Source organism: Taudactylus pleione, unplaced genomic scaffold (assembly GCF_031769625.1).
Source record: "Taudactylus pleione unplaced genomic scaffold, aTauple2 ptg000102l, whole genome shotgun sequence".
NCBI classification, from domain to species: Eukaryota; Metazoa; Chordata; class Amphibia; order Anura; family Myobatrachidae; genus Taudactylus; species Taudactylus pleione.
This window is the reverse complement of record NW_028284504.1, coordinates 947450-969596: the sequence shown is the minus strand read 5'-3', so window position 1 is coordinate 969596 and position 22147 is coordinate 947450. Positions and strand designations below refer to the sequence as shown.

The following is a 22147-nucleotide window of genomic DNA, read 5'->3' as shown; positions in this document are numbered from 1 at the left end:
CAACATCAGGCTAGTAAACGCAAGCCAAATCTGGCATTGCTAAAGTGCATATACTATGATTCTACTATAATCATTAAAGTAATCATTATACATAACACAGTTAGAGCGTATGATGTCATAGGAACAAGGGAGGTAATCAGATGAACAGGCATCGTATAACATATACATTGCGTTCCAGCTTAAAGGAAGTCCGGTAGCGTGTCACTTCCAGTTTCGGAGTGCACACAATGCAGCCTGGATTACGCTCACGGTGCTTGATGGCATTCCACAGGTGAGCGCATGTTGGAGGATTGTTGTGGGAGGAAACAGGTGGCAATAGGCTATGTGTGTAGCTTGGGGGGGAAGCTCTGTGTGGCTTGGGGGGAGGCTCTTTGTGGTGACTGCATCCAGATTGGTTCTGCGGCTCCTGGCTGTAACCACCAGTAGGCATGCAGTGTGAATGTACAGACTGAAAACATTGTCTGCTTGTGTGCGGCATTGAACGGTGTGCACCTCTGTATCAGAATAGTAGCATGCACAGATGTTTTCCCATAGTACATTGCAGGAAGAATGACAGACTGAGGTATGTGAGCTTTCTTTAGAAAGCTATAGATATGTTACATCGTTGATGCATGACAATTCACTTCTCTACATTGCAAGCCTTGTGATATGCCACATTCTTCAAGGGATGTAAATTAGTTGGATCTGGATTGAGAATTAATTCACAAATCACTGAAATTCCCCCAAATTTCAGAATCTGGCCAGTCAACTGGACATTTTCTAGTTCATTTATTACAAATATCTAACTATGTCTCTTCAATTCTTTTTTTTTTTCCAGCTCCGTCGTATCATTGGAGATTTTGGTGTACCCATAGCCATCCTTTTAATGGTTACAGCTGATTTCTTCATCAAGGATACATTCACAAAGGTGTGCATATTCATTGTTTCATTGTTAATACGACTGAAATATATTGGCTTTTATATATACACAGTGAATAAACATATACCATGTATTTCCAGAAACTTGCCCTTCCCAAAGGTCTCAGTGTCTCAAAACCAAGTAATCGAAGTTGGTTCATCCCACCATTGGGGATAGATGCCGTTTCCAAACCTTTCCCTATCTGGATGATGTTTGCCTCTGTGGTACCTGCATTGCTGGTTTTCATCCTCATATTCATGGAGTCTCAGATTACCACGTAAGAATAAAGCAAGTTCTGCAACCTGTTCTAGAGCAGTGAAATGAGCTACAAGTCTTTTCTGGTATGAAAAGTTTGACCACTAACCAGCTGTGCATTTCTCTTTGCATGATCCTTCTCTTTAATTACTGGGGTACCACAGTACTCTACAGCTCAACACCTGATACCCTAGCTAAAGAAATAAGACAGATAGTGTGTCTGATGCACTATCAACTATTAACAAATATTTATTTTTATTATTACTCTTATATCTTATTATTACATACGTGGCTAAAGAGCCTCCAGTGTTGCATGCACAGAATGTGAATATTTTACTAACGGAATGCACATCTTTTAGCTTACGCATTGCACCACCCACTGTTTTTGCCGACCTCACTAGTATCGGGACTTATACCTACCCAATGTTGGTGCAAGAGAGCCGCCTGAAATAAGGGTCCTTTCTGCAAACTCATGTTTATGCAACTCTGGCTACATGCCCATGGCACTCAAATTGAACAAATCTTTTTATTATCAAAGTGTAGGGTGACAGCAGATAGTTATAGCAGAGTGTACTGTCACAAATATGCATCGTGGATTGTGCATGGTGCAGTTGTCCTCCAGATATGAAGTTAACCCCATGTACACTTGTATTGTCCAATATGCTGATATTATAGTTTGTGTAACGCAGGTGTTGGTGCTGGTGGCGATTAGTCCATGTGTTGTATTGTAATCTGGCAGAAGAGTAATGGTGAGTACACACGGGACGATCGACAACGATAATAATATTGTTGTTTGATCTCCTGGGTGTGCTGGATGATCGATATCGATCATCCAGCACACCATGTACACACCAACAACTATAATGACCCACGATCAGCGATTCCGGGTCCCTATAGTAACCTGGTCAATATCGACCAGGTTGGCCTGCATGCACGGGTGATGGTCGATATTGAAATTGACCATATGTGCCCGCGCATCGCAGGTCGTTGGTGGATGAAAAAATGCATGATATCAACGTTAACGATACGATCGTTATCGTTCATATCGTCCATTTAAGTCGTACAGTGTGTACGCACCTTAAGTAATATAAGACACAGAGGTATCACAGGTGTAACAGTGGTAGGCAATCTGTGTGGAATATAGCAGCCTGGAGCTTAGGGTAATGCTGGGCATTGCAGTGCATCAGGTGTGAGCTGGGCGAATACACGGGTGGATGATAGCCCCAAAATGGTGGCATAGGGTACTTGTGGTTATTGTTACTGGCTGTACTGGCATGTATTCTGGTGGGGGCCTCTGGAGTCTGTCCTCCCCTCATAGATGCTGGGGAGTAAAGATGCGCGGAGACAGCGTGCATGCTCAGTAGCGCATGTCAGAGGTTGGACTTCTCCTGACTGAGCTGCAGTGGGTTCTACTGACCGCCGGCTTAGCTCCACCTACAGGATGCTGGAGGGAGGCAGCACAGAGGCACACTCCTTCCAACACTTTTGTGTGCATTGTTGCCTAGTTGCTATCGGTCACAGAGAAACATCTGATATCTGTCCAACTCAGAATCACAAGGACGCATATATTTGCTACAGCACATTTGCAGTTTGCTAAAATTTGCTAGATGAGGCTACATAAGGCACTGCATGCCGCTCAAAACCAAAGCCATAGTACACATATTTTACATATGCTGTTTTCACTTTGACCCACAGGCTGATTGTCAGTAAACCAGAGAGGAAAGCAGTGAAGGGATCTGGATTTCACTTGGATCTTCTGTTGATTGTGGGCATGGGGGGTGTGTGTGCCCTCTTTGGATTGCCCTGGCTCAGTGCCACTACAGTGCGTACTGTCAGCCATGCCAATGCACTTACCATCATGTCCAAGGGAGAAAAGCCTCAAATAGAGCGTGTTATTGAGCAAAGGATCAGTGGGCTGTTGGTAGCTCTGCTCGTGGGTAAGTGTAGCCAAAGTTTATAGGAGTATTTAGTTTTACTTTCTTAAGATTCTTCTCTTGCCCTGGCTAATATGGAAGCAGAGTCATCAATGTATTACGTTCTTGTTCAAAATGCCCAATTATTAAGCTTCACCTTAACTGCAGTCAGGGGCCTTATCATGTGGCTATGAAGTGGTAATTTCAATCTTTGGATAATAAATACCAAATACATAAATAATATAGTATAGAAGACACAACCACTGCCTTCGATATGACCGTCACCCAGAAAGTAACTGTTATTCTGAAAAGAGTAATCTCATGTGTGGATTAACATGATTAGAACATATAACAGAACATATAGACACAGAACCCTTGGAGTCCTAAACATCACCAAGCCACACTCCTTTTATACAAGACAAATCTATCACAGAGCATATAGCACAGCTATTCCATCCTCACTTAAACCCAAGTAGCTTTTTTTTGTTCCAATAGTGGAGTTCATTTCTCTAGGCTTAGAAAAATAAAAACAAGTTTGAGATGGTGTCCAGTCAATCAGCCCCCAACTGTCATCTGTTTGAAAAATGACAGTTGGGAGCTGATTGGCTAGAGCACCTTTATCATACTCAATCACTTGTTGTGAATGATAAAAACCTGTTGATAAATGAGGCCCTAAGCACAGTTATCTCATACCGTGAAGGTTTCATGAGTAAATATATCTTACAGTAATCTAAACATGTTTATTCGTATATTGACACTTTTATATGTAATTGAATTACAATTTTCCATGCAGGTCTCTCAATATTAATGGAACCAGTCCTCTCCCTTATTCCACTGGCTGTTTTGTTTGGTATTTTCTTGTACATGGGCGTAACCTCTCTGAATGGAATACAGCTGTACGATCGGATCCTACTAACCCTGAAGCCGCCTAAGTATCATCCAAAGGAGCCCTATGTGACACGGGTGAGAGAGCAATGCTGCATAGTGAGGCAAGATGGCAATGATAGGAGATAGTGAGGAAGGTAGAAAGAACTGTGGCAGTATTAAAGTTAGAGAGTATAGTGATGATGACAATGGCAGTGGCAAAGGTAGAACCATTGTAAAGATAAAAGGTGATGATGATGGGAGACTATGATAGAGGTAAATAGAAGAAAGAGGTGACTGGAAGATACAGTGAAGGAAATGATGATATTTATAGAAGACAATAAAGGTAAAGAAAATGGCGATGATGACAGGAGAAGATAATGGAGGTGTAAAGAATAACAACTATACAGGAACATACATTAAGCAAAGGGGGAGGACAATGCAAAAGAATGGTAATGTTTGGAGACAACAGTATAAATAGGCAGAAAGGTTGTGATGATAGAAAAAACTGGATGAAAGAAGGATGACAAAGATGATTATAGCAAAGAAGAGGTAAAAACAAAAGTAACCATGATGGGAGTCATCTGGGGGGGAAATACAAGAATGAATATTCTAGTTAATCATAGTTTGTATTTGGAACAGTAGACAGATGATATCAGATAGTGGTAAAGTGAAGTGTTACATGGTAGCAATCAGCAGTAAAAGCAGAGGAAGTGATAGATGCTAATAATGATCGTCAGCATGATAATGTTAATGACAAACAATTCCATAGTTGGTGATGGTAAAAAGAAGGCAATGATAGGAGACAGTAGCACATGAAAGGAGGGTGACAATAAAGATGAAAGGAGGGTGAATGATAGGAGGCAACATTAAATGTAGGGAGAAGGGAAGCACTGATCAAACAGGAAAGATAGCGATCCCTATCAGAGCTAATGGGAAAAGGAGGAATGGAATAGATTATGACAATAATAGGTGACTGTAGTGACAACTATAATAATTGAGGAACTGTTGAATATAACTACTGAACAGTCTGTACTTTTTCTCCTAGGTTAAGACCAAGCGTATGCATTTATTCACATTGGTGGAGGTGATCTGCCTTGCAGTGTTGTTTGCTGTGATGTTCACCCCTGCTTCCCTGGCCCTGCCCTTCATTCTTATCCTCACTGTGCCAGTCCGCAAGTTCATCCTTACGCATATATTCTCCAGCCTGGAGCTCAAATGTGTAAGTATGTAAGACATCTTCCACAGGAAAGGGGTGCCTTGCTGCATTTAGTGCTGTGCATAATAGTATAGTGAATATCTCTGACACAGATTGTCTGGGCCAGTCTGGATTTCTTTAAGACCCAAGACGAAGATCGCACTAGTTGAGCCTGACTCCTTTGTGACACTAAGGAGGGTATTCAATTAGGAGTGAGAATAGCAAAAATCCCCTAAGGAACTACATTTCACTCCTCCCAGCATCCTCCTCCGCAACTTGACCAGCAGGAGGAGGGCAGACAGGGAGGGATAGAGACCCAGGAGTGGCTGGAACATATCAGTAAGTGCCCGATGCTCCGGGTCGCATCTTTTTTTTCCTCACTGTGGGATTTTGGCTGCAAAAAACCCTGCGACCAATTTTTTTTTATTGGATACCCCGGGTATCCAATAGCGGGTGGATGTTGCATGTTTTCGCAGTGCTCATGTTTCTGAGATGCATTCATTTATGGGCAATGCAGAGTCATACTCAAATCAGTCACATCTCCATTTGCAGGAGCATAAATGGAAATGGGGCTTTTGCACTAGGCTGTGTCGATGGAATCGCATGCTATGCAGAGTTGTTTGCATAAATGCCTCTATTTTCAGAGGGATCTCTTGCCACTAGAATAGAACCCAGCGTATAGATAGGGGAGGTGCGGTCGCATAGATGCATTCAGTGTGGGTGTAATTATGGCTGACTTCTGTTCAACTCTGTATCGGTTCCTATAAGTTCACTTTGTACAATTATTCTACAAGGAATCATTACTGTATTAACTGAACTTGAAGGAGCAAGATCAGACCTATTTTAATACTACTACTTAAAGCACACAAGACAACTTATATCATCAAGGGTAAAAACATGACAAGAGTTTAGGTTGCAGCTATGCAGCAATCTATTTAGCAGGTAATCGATCAGATCAACCAATCAGCTCCTAACCAGTGGCATAACTATAGAGGGTGCAGGGGGTGTGCTTGCTATGGGGCCCTGCAGCTTAGGGGGCCCGCCGGAACAGCAAGCAACCCCCTGCACCCAGAGCCAGATTAGCATGTAATCTGCTGCTGTAGACAGTAATTTTTTTTCCTGCTACAGCAGCCTGTCATTGTCCACCCTAGGCCATGCCCCCCTCGACCTCCGGTCCGCGATCCCCCCTCGTCCACTTCACAGCCGCGGAGGATCAAACACCAGCATCTATCACTATGACACTGACACTGTGTGTAGGCGCAGTGGAAGGCTCTCTACAAGAATCTGTAGCTTTTCCTGTGCCACTTATGTACATACAGTATCTCTGTGCCTCCTCCATGCCATGTGACGTCACAAAGAATGATGTTACACCCTTTACCTTTACCGGTCCACACCGCGCCGAGGAGCAGCCAGGTCCAAACTCCAAAGCAACTAGTGAGTTGAGCTCCGTGAAGGCCGGGTGAGTGACTGATCCTCCAGAGAGGTGTCAGGCAGGCCCAGTCCTGCTGTCTGCTGCTGAAATTTGAACAAATAAATATGCATGTATATATATATATATATATATATATACATTTACTGTGTGTGTGTATATATATATATATATATATATGTATACACTCTGGTTGAGATCTGAGTTGGGGGGGGCACTTAAAATTTTGCTATGGGGCCCACTAAGTTCTACTTATGCCCCTGCTCCTAACTGTAATTTTTTAAACACAGCCTGTAAAATGAGAAGCTGATCGCTTAGTACTTTACCTCTCTCCACTTTATCTCTCTCCAAGCTTTGATAAATCTTTCCCTCAGTCCTTGGGAACTCCTAACATTGTATATTTTCTAGATCTCCTAGTTGGTGCACAAGTGTATGCAATACTGGCTGACACATTTTAAAAGATCCACAGTTGGTGCTGTTTTTTAATTTATGATACTATGAAGATCTGTAACACTGAAGACCAAGTTTGGGAAATTGATTTAAGGAATTTTGTTTCATGTGACTGGGCAGGGACATCTTTAGAGAGGAGGGGGCCCATGTGCATCCCCCATCATGGGCCCCCTCCTCTCACCCCAGCGGCCGGCAGCCAACTGATGCAGTTGGCCGGCCACCGCAGAAAAAGTAAACTCTGGGCACTAGAGTGTGACCAAAGTCTACTGTACATGCGCAGATCGCCAGGGAAATGGCGCGGCCGCCATTTTCCCCGGTGGTTTCCTCACAGGGCATGCACAAAACGCTGGCGTTTTGAGCAGCACTGAGAGACCCGATGCAGGATCTCAGAGAGGTAAGTTTTAGATAATATGGGTGCAGGGTGTGTGGTGCGGGCCCCCAGCACTCCCTGCACCCTAGATACGCCCCTGTGACTGTGCAATGCCATGGGGCTATACGCCACTATGTGGGTCACTGGTGGTTATAATATGTACAGTATATGGATAGAGATAGGAGTAGGGGTCCCCTGCCTAGAACCACATTATTCCTGATCACACTCTGGATCTTGAGTTGGTTGTAGGAACAAGAGTCTGGATATTTATAGTGTGGAAGTTTGAGTTTATAGCTTTAAGTAAAATATATGATAAAATTAGGCCTTGGATTAGCTATTAGTTCAGATTATTGAAATTGTATGTTTTCCAGGAAACTAAGGGAGGTTTATATGAAGGGATATATGGACCCTTTTGTTAGAAATTACCCCCGCTGGCCATTTGTAAAAAATGTAATTTATTCATGGATTTGGTAGAGATAGGAAGTGTTGCATCCTGTGTTGAAATTAATTACACAGATTGCTATACTCTGTTATACAGTTCTCTATGTGCATACTCAGTCTTTCTGTTTTTCAGTTGGATGGAGATAATGCCTCTGTGAATCTTGAAGAAGAAGAGGGTCAAGATGTCTACAATGAAGTCTCAATGCCTGTTTAAATTGCCATTTTTCTCTAACCATATGGAAGGCCAAACATAATGCTGCCACCAAAAATAGTGTGTTAAAAAAAACCTCCAAAAAAAAAATTGCATCATGCTAAAAGATCATTTGAAGTCTGTACAATTTAAGGTGTCATAAAATGCACATATTTGACTGCAATGGGATTTCCATACCTATGCAAACTATTACCTTTCTGAACTATAATATATTTTTATATGATTTTTTATTATCTGTGTGTGCTATCAGTGCTACCTTACAATATTTCCAATATGATACAGAAAAAAGCAGAAAATCCCTGTATTTTTAAGTTTTTTTGTACTTACTTCATTATGAAAATTTTCTATTAACTTAAATCTTGAATAAGTTTATCTTTTAGCCTAAAATCTGTTATTTGGGAATATTATATTTTAATGCTACTGTGTTTTGCTTTTGAGAAAAAAAAAATTCTGTAAATATGCAAAAAAAACTAAAATATTTAGATAGAAATAAATAATATATTTTACAACATGGCCTGAAAAGATTTTATATATATATATATATATATATATATACACACACATACAGTATATATAAAATATATCTATCTCCATATATGTATATATATTTATATATATATATATATATATATATATATATATATGTGTGTGTGTGATTAAGTTTAGTTTAGCATTTTTAACGCAGGTTTCAATGTTTTTGAAATTCTAAATTATGGAAACATCAAATGTTTTTAAGGAATACTTATTAGTGAATACCATGGAATGATTTTTTTTATTGTTATCACAAAAATGTTTTAGTGGCACTGTGATGCTTTGCTGAACTGGATATTTTAATATCTCATTACAGAGTATTTTATACAAAGAATAAAAGACCTTTTAAAATGTGTATGTTCTATTTTTAAAATATAATACAACCTTAAAGAAGCTTTTAAATGTACAGTATTTACTTTGCAATCATTTTAATCTAAATTCAAACCTGCAATGCCATAATATTTTGACTGCGATAAAATGTTATACAGTGGTTGTAGTGAATAATAGGGGAGAGTTATGTTGGCAATAAGAGGGGACTTTTTTTATTATTATCCTCTTTTTATATGGAGCTAAAAGGTGTCTGTTGCACCATAGAGTGTTTAAAAATACAATTGTATATCAATATATATGAAAACTGTAACAAAACAAACAAAGGGTGGAGGGAATGGGGGAAGGGATGTGAAGGGTAGAGTGGCTCATTATAGGTAGTAAAAACAAGTAGTAAAAATGTGTGTGGGGGGGAGAGTAAGAAGTAAAACAGCCTTGAATAATCCTGTAAACCACAGAAATAGTAATAGGAAGAGAAAAACAAGAGAAGATGGCTTACAGAGGGAGGGTTTGAACCAGGAGGGTGAACTGGGAAGAGAGTAGATGGGAATTCAAAAGGGTAGCATAATGAGCTATAAGGAGGGATAATAGGCGTTTCTGAAGAAATGGGTCTTAAAAGCTCATTTGAAGGTATGGCTATTGGAAGAGAGTCTAATAAGGTGAAGTAATGAGTTCCAGAGCAGTGGGACAGCACAGGAGAAATCTCGGATGTAGGAGTGAGAGGAGGTGACCAGAGTTGAGGTGAGGCAGTCAAAGGAGGAGCAGAGAGGACTGGACAGAGTATGAAGTTAGAAATGTAAGAGGAAATTGAGTGGCTGAAAGCTTTCTGTCTGATTGTGAGGAGTTTTGAGGTGAATGGTGAGTCAGTGTCATAAATGACAGAGGAATGAGGCCAATACAGAGCGGTAGTAAAGGTAAGTAATTTGGGCATCTTAAAGTCAGAAAAGGTGGGTGAGAGGAAGTCTAGAAAGGAGGCGGTTGCATGGTTGAGAGTTTTGGTGACATCCATGACGGGAAATGGTCTAATTTTAAATATATTGTGAAAATGAAAGTGGCATGATTGTGTGATAGACTGAATGTTGTGAGTGCAGGAGTGGACAGCGCTGACTCCCATACAGCGCACTTGGGGGACAAAGGCAAGAGTGTTGCTGTTAACAGACAGAGGTCTATCAAGCCTTAAAATGCAATAAAACCTTCAAAAACTGCAGAGATTTACTGCGATACATATGGATTCGCATATGTTTGAAATAAGTCCGATACAGATATTGGAGATATAACTCGAGGAACAGCAGTCCCCAAATGATTCTATGGGGCTGCAATGTTACCACATGCAGCAAGCTCCTGATAGTATAACTATAGATTACATTGCCTACATAAGCCTATGGACTTCTTTTAAAAAAAAAAAATAATTACTGGAGACAGATCCGAAGGATCCATCTCCATTCTGATGGCTGCTCATGTACATTTGGACTCCGGGGTCATAAACTTGGAAAGATTTTTTTATTTGAAGATCTGTCGGGTAAGCATACTAACATATTTGTTGTAAAAGATGCCTGTATGCTGGCAAATTGGGGCGGGATGTATCACATTGTATTTGTGATACTTGATACATCCCACAAAGAGAGTAAAGAGTGTCCTGGATGGGAGGAATTTTAATTCAATTTGGTTGTCAGCAGTATAGATTTTGTATTGGATACCAAATTTGCTGGTGGTATAGGCTCATGGAGAGGGAGAGGTGGAGTCATAGGAAGAGACAGAGAAGGAGAGGTAGGAGATGAATTATGAGAGGAAGAGTGACAAAGACTAGAAAAGTGGAATGTTTGAAGGAGATGAGGGTGGTTCACAGAATCAAAAGCGCCAGATAGGTCAAATAAGATGAGTAGAAAGAAATTAACCTTGGATTTAGCAGTGAGGTCATTAGTGAATTAGGAAGGGCGCAGTTTCTGTGGAGTGGAGAGAATGAAATCCAGATTGAGGTGGGTCCAAGAGAGAGTGGAAGGAGAGGAAAGTGGTGAAACGGTGATAGACAAGGATCAAGGATCTTAGAAGGAGAGAGATAGAGCAATAGTAAAAGAGAATCTGGGTAAAATGAGAGATTTTGTAAAGATAGGTGGGATGGCGGCATGCTTGAAGAAGGAGGGAACAGTACCAAATGAGAAGGAAAGATTTAAAGGTGGGAAAGCTTCAAGACAAAGGGAACAAAGGTAAGTAAATGGTGTCAACTGGCCAGGTGGATGGAGAAGAGGACAATAGAAGGGCATGGACTTCATCCCCGATAGTAGGGAAAAGGCCAGACAGGGTGGGCAGGCAATTGGAGACAGTTAGGAGTGATATAGGAGTAGTCTAAAGGGAAGAGATGTCTTGCCAAATACTATCAATTTTGGATGTGGGATGGGTGGAAAAGTTGAGTGTGGGGAGAGTATAGTGATGAATCTAGTGAATAGACAGCAGGGATTGAGAGACTGGAAGGAAATGGAGATTGCTGCAAATAAGATTACTTGGAGAGAGATATTGCAGAGCTGTAGGAGGAAAAGATGAATATCAACAGGAAGAATACTCCAAATCAACATTGGAACGAAGAAAGAAAAGCGGTTTCCCGGGGTGCACAAAGACCCATAGTTATTTAAAAGAACAAATCCTTTATTGATACACATTAAAAGGATATCTTATTGCTATCATAAATGCAGTGATATATTAAAAAAATTATAGAGTGTGTAATAAAGACAAGAAAATAGTGTTTATTAAAATAGGTTCAATATTATGGCTCCTGTCTCAAATTGTTCTTACTATAAATTACATTTATTCAGGCTCAATTGCCTATTTATTAATACATGATTTTCAGTGTGATTGTCCCATTCGTATAAATGAGTAAACAGTTACTCTCAATGAGATACATTGCAGTCTTAAATGTCTAATCCTATTGGCTCTATTTAGAGACACTAGACACAATCGCAGCTCCGTAAGTGCAAGCAGATCCACTGTGAAATATGCTAATGATTGCAATCCCAATGCCGTCACAGCCTAACATAAAGACATCCCCACGCACATCCATAATACTTAGCTAAATTGCAAAACCGTCTGTACCATCGAGTACTATAATTTTTCCGGCGCCGACTCGGGATATTCCCGAGTCATCGCCGCTCACACCGCAGTCGGGTCTGTATAGACCCGGCTTTTGCGGAGTGAAAGTGGTCGCTTGGAGATGACGTCATCTCCAAGCGCCACTGAAGCCGGACCAATCGGCCAGCTAGCAGCGCACTCCAGGTCATCGTGACCTGGAGTGCGCTGTTCTCACAGCAGGGTTTCACGGGCTACGCCCGTGTTAAACCCTGCTAGTTACCAGGGTTGGATTGCCGGGTCACTCGACCCGGCGATCCAACTCTCTCCCCTTTTACACCAGGGAGCTGCCCTGGTTAACCCTTCAAAAACCTGGGTTTTAGCTCCGGTGTAAAAGGGGTATTAGTTACATTTGTTTTATTTAACCAATTTGGTTGAACTTCCATTTTTGTCTGTTTTCCAGTGTTTGTGAACAAATGTTCGATTGTCAGTTGCTCCCATACATTACCAGATTTTCATTCCAAACAGCCAGATTGGACAGATATCTGACAGATAATTGAATAGTGTATAGGTGCATACACACGGTCAGATTTTTCTTCAGATATGAACGATAACGATTTTAAAAATCGTTCAATTGTTTATATCTGAAGGAAAATCTGACATATCTGACATGTTTGTCAGATGAACAATGAACGATGCGCGTTCCCATTTGTCAAATAATGATATCTGACATGTAATGTGTTTGCAGTCAGATTTGGACGATTCCATTCATTGTAATACAGGCAAAAATCGTTCAATCATTCAAATCGTTCAAATCATTGGTAAATCATTCAATCGTTCATCTGACATAACTGACCGTGTGTATGCACCATATGCCCAACATACGTCATCTATTGGTCCCAAAGTACAATAAATTATCTGCCAAGAGACCGCTGGTCAGTATAAATAGGATTTTTTGTAGCAACAAGGGCTGATTCTATATACATATGTCAAGTCCAAGTTAACTGTTTTACCAGCAGATGCAGCATTATCTGTGTGTTAAATAGAAAGCACATTGGGGGTCATTCAGACCCATTCGCGAGCAAAGGACGCTCGCAAACGGGTCGATGTTGCCCCACTGCGCATGCGCACGACGGAGGGAGCTCCGTCGTGGGCATGCATGAGACCCGGACTGCGACAGCCAAGCTGTCGCTCCGGGTCTCGCACCAAAGGGGGCGTGCTGTCGATGTTGATTGACAGCACACCCCCTTTGGTGGGTGTGCCGGGGGCATGCCTGCCAGACGGAGGCGTTACCATGGGAACGCCTACCGTCTGAAGCCGGCCCCACTGACATCACTAGTGATGTCAGTGGGAGTGATTTTGGCTCTGTTAGAGCCAAAATCACTCCAGGGCTTGCGGCAGCGAGATCCTACTGCAGGGTCTCCGTCGCAAGCCCGATGGTCGAGATGGTCAAGACCATCGCGACCATCATCATGGACGCCCGCTATAGCTGTGGGTGGTAACCCATAGCTATGCGAGCGTCCATGAGGACGCTCCAAAAAAAGGTAGGAGGGCCCTGATTCAGAGCGAGCGCTCTGGTCAGAGCGTTCAGCTCTGAATCAGGCCCATTATACATGTCATGAACACAGATTAGGCAAAAACAGTGATCTGTATCAGGTGAAGCAAGGGCTGATTCTATATACATGTGTCAAGTCCAAGTTAATTGCAGCATTGTCTGTGTTAAGCCCCCATCCATCTGCGATGGTATGCCGTGATTCTGCGATGCTGCAACCCGTCATCGCAGGATCACAGAAATCCAACATGTTGGATTTCACAGATATGACAATCATGATCAAAAAATTATCGTGATTTTCAAATCGGTGAAGTTTAACATGTGAAATTTCAGCGATCCTGTGACGGATCACTGAACATATATATACAGAAAATTGGTGTAAATATATATATATATATATATGTATATAATTATATATATATATATATATATATATAAAAAGAAAACACACCTCCGGCACTCCTCCACACTGTGTCTCCAGACACAAGGTCACTACTTGCTCCGGTGCCCTCCTTAGGAGGACAGCACCCCCAATGCACACTGCACCAAAAACGTAGGCGGCACTCAGAGACTGGTAGAAAATATCACCCCCACGGCAGAGGGACTTTAATGGGTCAACGTTTCGGGGTCTTCCGCCCCTTCCTCAGGACAACAGAATGTTGTCCTGAGGAAGGGGCGGAAGACCCCGAAACGTTGACCCATTAAAGTCCCTCTGCCGTGGGGGTGATATTTTCTACCAGTCTCTGAGTGCCGCCTACATTTTTGGTGCAGTATATATATATATATATATATATATATATATACAGCAATCAAGACTTGCTTTTTTGGGGAGCAGCGTAGTATTATTTTATATTAACTTAGAATACTTCTTTATAACTATATAACTATATAGGTGCACCCTAATTGAGGATCATAAGGGTGATTCTTGTTGTTTAAATATACCACTCAGCCTATGATGGGATACACACACTGACTGACACGGACACACACACACACACACACACACACCTCTATCACTAAAAAACATGAATGCGGCAGGCAAATAAATACAGCCAGCATGATTTATTAAAGACCCCCTCCCCCCAGTAGTGCCCCTTATACAGTGCCCCTTGTAGTGGTTCCCCAATGCAGTGCCACTTATACAGTGCCCTCAGTAGTGCCCCTCATACAGTGCCCCCAGTAGTGGTCCTCCCTATTCAGTGCTCCCAGTAGTGCCCCTTATATAGTACCCCCAGTAGTGGTCCCTCCTATGCAGTGCTCCTTATACAGTGCCCCCAATAGTGGTCCCCCCTATGCAGTGCCCCTTAAACAGTGCCCCCAGTAGTGGTCCCCCCTATGCAGTGCCCCCAGTAATTCCCGTTATAAAATTGCTCTGCAGTATAGCTGCTGTTGTATCACATACTCCTACAGGGACTGATTTGAATCTCCTGCCATGCGACATGTTCTCGCTGCCATCCATCCCACCCCTTAGCCTACACACATACTGACACAGATACACACACTGACAGACACACTCATACACACACAGACACACACACTGACACAGACACACACATTAAACACACATACCACAGTGCTCACCTAAATGCCAAACCCCCCTCACCCCTCCACCTACAGTGTGCGGCTCCGGGACTCGCGAGCACTGGGATACTGTCACCCCGTGGCAGGTGCTCTCATACACTCACATTGCCGGCAGGGGGGTTTCTAGGTACTCGGAAACCCCCCTGCTGCGCGTATGCACAGAAATATATACACGAGGCTTTAAATGAGAATAATCTGCCACTGAGTTTTGCCTATGAAACAAGATTGGCATTTCCAATGTAACACAATAGACATGGAGGATTAAGTGACGTGGATTAATATTAATTGCAAAATCAATAAACCATGGTCTTTGGGAACAGTATATAACCTGAGATGCACTCTAATAAAGAGATAATAAGGAATTAACAGAGGCGATATTACAACCAACACTCTGCATGTATAACTGTTTAATGTAAATGAGTGGTAATTGAAATCCACAAACAAAAGGACAGGGGGCCTGACTCAGTAAGGATCGCTATTGCGATCGCAACTCCATAATCGCACGCAGTCTCACTGCGAAAATATGCCAAATATTGCAGTAGCCATGCCGTCGCAGCCTAACATAAGGATGCCCACTTTACCTTACCTTACACACATCCGTAATACTTAGCAAGTCTGCAAAACCATCGGTAACATCGAGTAACAACGGAGCCTCACGCACACTTACACAAGGTCTGACCTTACTCATTGCTAATCTCATCGCACGCAGTGAAAGGCCAAGCTGTGTATGGCTAATTTATGCATGCCCCTGTAACGGTGTTCAAACGCACTGACACTTCTTGTCAATCACTCTGCCATGGGTCTGTGTAGTCACTGCGATCGCAGTCCCGATTGCATTGACTGGTTCACACACGTGCGCTGTGATGCATATGTATGCGCAGAATGCAACAATCGGCCGATTGCGTGCATAATCGCAGTTGAGATCGGTAGTGAATTAGGCCCAGAGTCCGGGCAACTAGGGGACCACCAATACCAGGATATCTGTGTGATTAGAGAGTGGAGATTTCTCTGTGTGCCACCAGTTATATGGGATAGAAATATTACTATAAGGTAAATTAGGTTATCCAATAGAACAGTTAATTACAGTTATCTGTGTGCCCGCTAAAACTTCATTAACACAGTGGATTAGTGACATCTGGTGGTGTTATGTGGTATTAAAATAGGACAAGTAAAGTATGTAACATTCTGAAACACTGTATCGAACAAGTCATTTTTTTTCTGATATTCATGTAACCATACTGTCAGGGGTGTATCTAGGGATCCGAGCGCCCCTGGCAAGGTAATGGACTGGCACCCCCCTCCCCCCATAATTTCAGGAAGTGCCCCCAGTAGTAGTCCCCCCTATGCAGTGCCCCAAGTAGTTGTCCCCTCTATGCAGTGCCCCCAGTAGTAATCCCCTCTATGGAGTGCCCCCAGTAGTAGTCCACCCTATGCATTGCCTCCAGTAGTAGTCCCCTCTATACAGTGCCCCCAGTAATAGTCCCCTCTATGCAGTGCCCCCAGTAGTAGTCCCCTCTATACAGTGCCCCCAGAAGTAGTCCACCCTATGCAGTGCCCCCAGTAGTAGTCCCCTCTATACAGTGCCCCCAGTAGTAGTCCACCCTATGCAGTGCCCCCTGTAGTAGTCCACCCTATGCAGTGCCCCCAGCACTTGTTTCCCTTATGCATTGCCTCCAGTAGTAGTCCACCTATACAGTGTTCCCAGTAGTAGTCCACCTATACAGTGCACACCAGTAGTAGTCCCCCTATACAGTGCCCCCAGTAGTAATCCCTCTTATGCATTGCCCTGAATAGTAGTCCCCCATATACAGTGCCCCCAGTAGTAGTACCCCCTATACAGTGCCCCCAGTAGCGGCCATCCCTCCCCCATAACGTGCCCCCAGTAGCGGCCCCCACAATTCAGTGCCCCCAGTAGCGGCCATCCCCCCCAACGTGCCCCCAATAGCGGCCCCCACAATACAGTGCCCCCAGAAGAGTCCTTCCCCCCAATAACGTGCCCCCAGTAGCGGCCACTCTCTACACAGTGCCCCCTAGTAGCCACACCACCACCCCCCTGTGCTGTGCCAGAAAAAAAACACAGAAGAAAAACCATCATCTTACCTGAACCCCACTACTGCCGACGACCGCCCCTGCCCACTCCTCCAGGCCCACTCATGATGTCTCTCCCATCACACGCTGCGGAGGGAGCCAGAAGACGGAGCTCATGAGTGAGCTCCAGCTGGCTCCCTCCGTCGATGACGCAGCAGCCATTCAGAGTCTGTCTGACTCTCATTGGCTGGCTGCTATAACAAACAGACAGCCGTCACTGGCTGCTGTGTGTTTGTAACTGTGTAGGGCAGACCACTCTCACTGCGGTCTGCCCTACACTTGGTGCCCGGTTGACCAGCGGGGCCAGTTCAAGCCTCTGGGGTAGTCCACCTATTGGCTGCTGGTGGCACTGCCCATTGGCGCTCCCCTTTGGCCGGCGCCTCTGGCGGGTGCCATCCTGGCCAATGGGTAGATACGCCCCTGCATACTGTGTCTCTAAATAGAGCCAATAGGAGTAGACATTAATGTGACTCATTGAGAGTAACTGTTTACTCATTTATACAAATGGGATAATCACACTGATAATCGTGTGTTAATAAATAGGCAATTGAGCCTGAATAAATGTTACTTATAGTAAGAACAATTTGAGACAGGAGCCATAATATTGAACTTATTTTAATAAAAACTATTTTCTTGTCTTTATTACACACTTTGTAAATTTTTAAATATTTCACCACATTTATGATAGCAATAAGATATCCTTTTAATGTATATCAATAAAGGATTTCTTCTTTTAAATAACTATGGGTCTTTGTGCAGCCATGAAACCGCTCTTCTTTCTTATGTTGATTTGGAGTATGCTTCTTGAGCTGTGGGTAGCACCCAGGGGTGGATTGGCCGTTAAAGTCACCGGGAAGTTTCCCGGGAGGACGACCAGATGTGGGGTCGAATGCCGCATGTGGTCCCGCCCCCAGTAGTGTATTCTTTCTAACGGGCATTGGCAGCCCACCGGCACCTGGTAGAGGCCCCTAGCTTGGAGGAGCTATGTGCTTCTGAAACTGTGAGAATAGGCTGACATCTCGCGAGACAGAGCTCCTCCATTCACAAGTTCCCTCCTTCACACACCCAGACAGAACAGCTCATCGTCAGCGCCACACAGTGAGAGACACATGCAGTGGAGCTCGCTGCACTCTTTCCCCCCCTCCCCTCCCAGGTTTCCTTCCTCTAGTCTCTCTCCATGGAGGTCCTTTCTCTAGGATCTAGCAGCAACCCTCTCTTCTCTCCACTCACCGCTCTGCTCTCTGTCCTTACAGCTCCAACCCCTCCCCCATCCGTGGCACCTCCGACCCCCCTCCCCCACACAGGCTTGCTTCTTCTGCTCCCCCATCCGCAGCTCTCCTGACCCCCCCCACAAAGGTTTCCCTGTCCTGCTCTCTCTCCCCTCACAGCTCCAAACCCCCCCATCCATGGAACCCCCGATCCCTCCATTCCCCACTTCGGTTCAATTGCAGCAGAAAATGAAGCCTGAAAGAAAGGAGAGTCATCATGACCTTCCAGACACCGACACAGCATCGTCCTGGGAGGTAGCTACAGTAACAGTGTTTCCTGTTCCTCTACATTGAAGGTAAATCACTTACTGTACTGTACATGTTACACTTATTATTGATTTATTATATGTAGTATAGTTAATATATCATTATATGTACTCTTCATTTCTACATGTATTAGAAATGAAGAGTACTGGAATATACAACACCATAATGTCGACATTCAGGATGTCAACATGTTCCTAATGTCATAATAACAAGGGTATATCACTAAGCGCTACCACATAAGTAAGAGAAACAAAATATTTGATAGGGATCACATATACCAATACACAAGATTGCAATAAAACAAAGTTCACCCAATAGGGTATGGGAACTCTTCTATCTTCAGACGGATTTTCAGAAACAAGGATATCTTTCCAAGGTTCCAATCATAGTCAATTCAACATATTGGACACTTCTTAATCTCTAAATGTTCCACATCGGAATATATAAATAAATGCTTATGTGCGTTTACTTAGCAACCTCATTCGATCTCTTCAGGGCTGACAGGCACAAATCACAGGAAATCACAGGAACACAAGTCCAAAAACACTGATGATCCAGCCAACATTGACAACATTGATGTGAATGTCGACAGCCAGAATGTGGACACATGAATTTACAGTTAGGATTAGGCTGAGGTTAGGTTTAGGCTGCCATTAGGGTAAGGCTGCAGTTACGTAAGGGTTAGGATGAGGCTGCAGCTAGGGTTAGCCAGCAGTTAAGGTGGGTTAGGATTTGCCTGCAGTTAGGGTTATACAGTAGTCAGCGTAGAGTTAGGATTAGGCTGCAGTTAGGGTTAGGCTGTGGTTAGGGTGAGGTTCAGATTTACCTACAGTTAGGGTTATGCTGTAGTTAGAGTAGGGTTAGGATTAGGCTGCAGTTAGGGTTAGGGTGCGGTTAGGGTGGGGTTAGGATTTGCATGCAGTTAGGGTTATGCTGTAGTTAGGGTAGGGTTAGGATTAGGCTGCAGTTAGGGTTAGGCTGCAGTTAGGGTTAGGCTGAAATTAGGTTGGGGTAAGGATTAGGCTACAGTTATTGTTAGACTGCAGTTAGCACATGGTTAGAATTAGGCTGCGGTTAGGGTTAGGCTGCAGTTAGGGTTAGCCTGTTGTTAGGTTAGGATTAGGCTGCAGTTAGGGTAGGGTTAAAATTAGGCTGTGGTTAGGGTTAGGCTGTAGTTAGGGTATGGTTAGGATTAGGTTAAGGTTAGGCTGCAGTTAGGGCAGGCTTAGAATAAAACTGCAGTTAGGGTTAGGCTGTAGTGAGTATAAAGTTAGAATTAAGATGTAGTTAGGGTAGTGTTAGGCTGCAGTCAGGGTTAGTCTATAGTGAGGTTTGGGTTAGGCTGTAGTGAGGGTAGCGTTAGGATTAGGCTGCGGTTAGGGTTAGGCTGTATTTAGGGTAGGGTTAGGATGAGGCTGTGGTAAGGGTTAGAATGTAGTGAGGAATAGGTTAGGATTAGGCTGTAGTTAGGGTTCATGTGAGGTTAGACTGCTGTTAGGGTTGTCTGCAGTTAGGGTTAGGCTGTGGTTAGGGTGGGGTTCAGATTTGCCTACAGTTAGGGCTATGCTCTGGTTAGGGTAGGGTTAGGATTAGGCTGCAGTTAGGGTTAGGCTGCGGTTAGGGTGGGGTAAGGATTTGCATGCAGTTAGGGTTATGCTGTAGTTAGGGTAGGGTTAGGATTAGGCTGCAGTTAGGGTTAGGCGTACATCGCAGTAGACAACACCTAAAGGTTTTATGGCTTGTCTACTTTCCACATTCCTGTACCATTTCATGTCTGATACCACTTCATGTCTGATACACACATATGAACCATGAAAAAAAATGGCTGTCAGTAGCCATTTTGCTCTCCCAATACAGTCCAGCTTTGGGCGTATGGTGTGGAATACATGTATATCATGTTCTCATAGGAATCTTTCCTCCTAATCGGCATCAATTTAGCAGAATCCAGCGTGTTACATTTCCCTACACAAAGAAATAATACCTTGATCCCAAGATACATGCATATTATGATCATGATTCCAGAGATGAGCATGTGCAGTAAACCAGTGAACCCCCTATTCCTGAACAGGGTTGAACAACCGTAACCAACTTTCCTCATAATGCTGATTAGCAAAATTATCTTTTACAATTTGTAACCTGAGTTAAATGATCTTCTATAGCCTCACCCCAAGGCACATCAAATAAAGGCCGCACTGCTCTCTTGGAAAATAGTCATAGATTCAACAAGTTCGCTAGCCCCTTCTTCTGTCTGTCTGTCTGCTGTCAGCTTGTAAACATGGCTGCTTTGCTTCAGTAGAGCTCCACAAAAGTTCTGTGTGGGTGCAGATAGCACCATAGTCCATGAACCAATAATGCTCTCTGTCTTGGAAATCTTCCCACCACTGTGGAGCTGTGATCATAAAGAAATCCAATATGGACAGTTCAAACATTGGTTTAAATTTCACACTTTGATCTCCCCCTCGCAGCATGACCGTTTCTGCCATTGTCATTAGCAACTGTGTGTCTTTCAGCTGCTTCAAAACCTTTGGCTGTTAAGGCTTTGTAAGGAAATACACTGGGATGTGAATTTCATTACCAAACACAAAATCTGCAACTTTGTCACAAAATATTCCCGCAATCAGTGTGTCTGTAATGCATGTAAGCCCACTGTGGTAAGTCAGTGTGTATCCACCAACCCCTCCTTCACAATTAGCAAGTAAACCATGAACATCATTTGCGATGGATGTTTCATCAGAAAACACATCTTCACTTTTTGCATTTTTAAACTCAATGACACACTGATCATGCCATGTAAAGGTTATTTTCTCGTGGGGGTAGTCTTCAGTCTCAGGGACATGTACTTTTACTGAATTCCTACCTATGTCCCACCCTTTGGCTTTTGTCTCATTGGGCAAGGTAAAAGGCATCATCACCACCCCTTCACTTAGCGACACCCCTTTTAATGGGTATGCAGACACTTCCTGCTTTTCATTCATTTCACAATGGATGGCAAGCTGGACAGTGACTGGTAATTCAGGCATACCATCATTCACCTAAGGAGTACAACAAACCATTGGCATGTTATCATAAAACTCATTTGCATCCAATTTTGACTCTAATTTCTGGACATATTCTTTGCATTTATATATTTCAACATTTTGTTCAATCATCAGACATTTTCATCACACAATCACTTCTCTGATCAATCACATTTTCTGTAGTGTGAATACATTGCTTAATTTCTGTCTGAAATTCTATCTGTGTAACTTCACAAACTTCTCTCTATATCTCAAGCTCACTAATTTCTGAACTATCTTCTGTATGTAAGAACTCTGTACCCCCCTATGGAATTTCTTAAAGGGAGACTTTCAGATCTCTCAGAAACACATAATGGCAAAATGTCATCATCTGAAGAATCTACCTCAAAAAAATTTTTCTCAAAGGCAGCTGTGCTTTTACACTGTTCTG

At 43.1% G+C, this 22147-nt stretch overlaps 1 protein-coding gene across 3 annotated transcripts in view; it reads left to right on the top strand.

Moving 5' to 3' along the window:
* The window catches only part of SLC4A1 (solute carrier family 4 member 1 (Diego blood group)), an 80997-nt gene extending 72454 nt beyond the window's left edge, over window positions 1-8543 (top strand). For all 3 annotated transcript variants that reach the window (XM_088470648.1, XM_088470649.1, XM_088470651.1), the window contains 6 exons: window positions 818-907; window positions 1000-1175; window positions 2849-3090; window positions 3860-4029; window positions 4979-5152; window positions 7952-8543. In XM_088470648.1, the coding sequence (XP_088326774.1) occupies window positions 818-907; window positions 1000-1175; window positions 2849-3090; window positions 3860-4029; window positions 4979-5152; window positions 7952-8032 (933 nt within the window). In that variant the 3' untranslated portion in view covers window positions 8033-8543. The remainder of the gene's footprint in view (window positions 1-817; window positions 908-999; window positions 1176-2848; window positions 3091-3859; window positions 4030-4978; window positions 5153-7951) is intronic.
* The last annotated feature ends 13604 nt before the right edge of the window (window positions 8544-22147 follow it).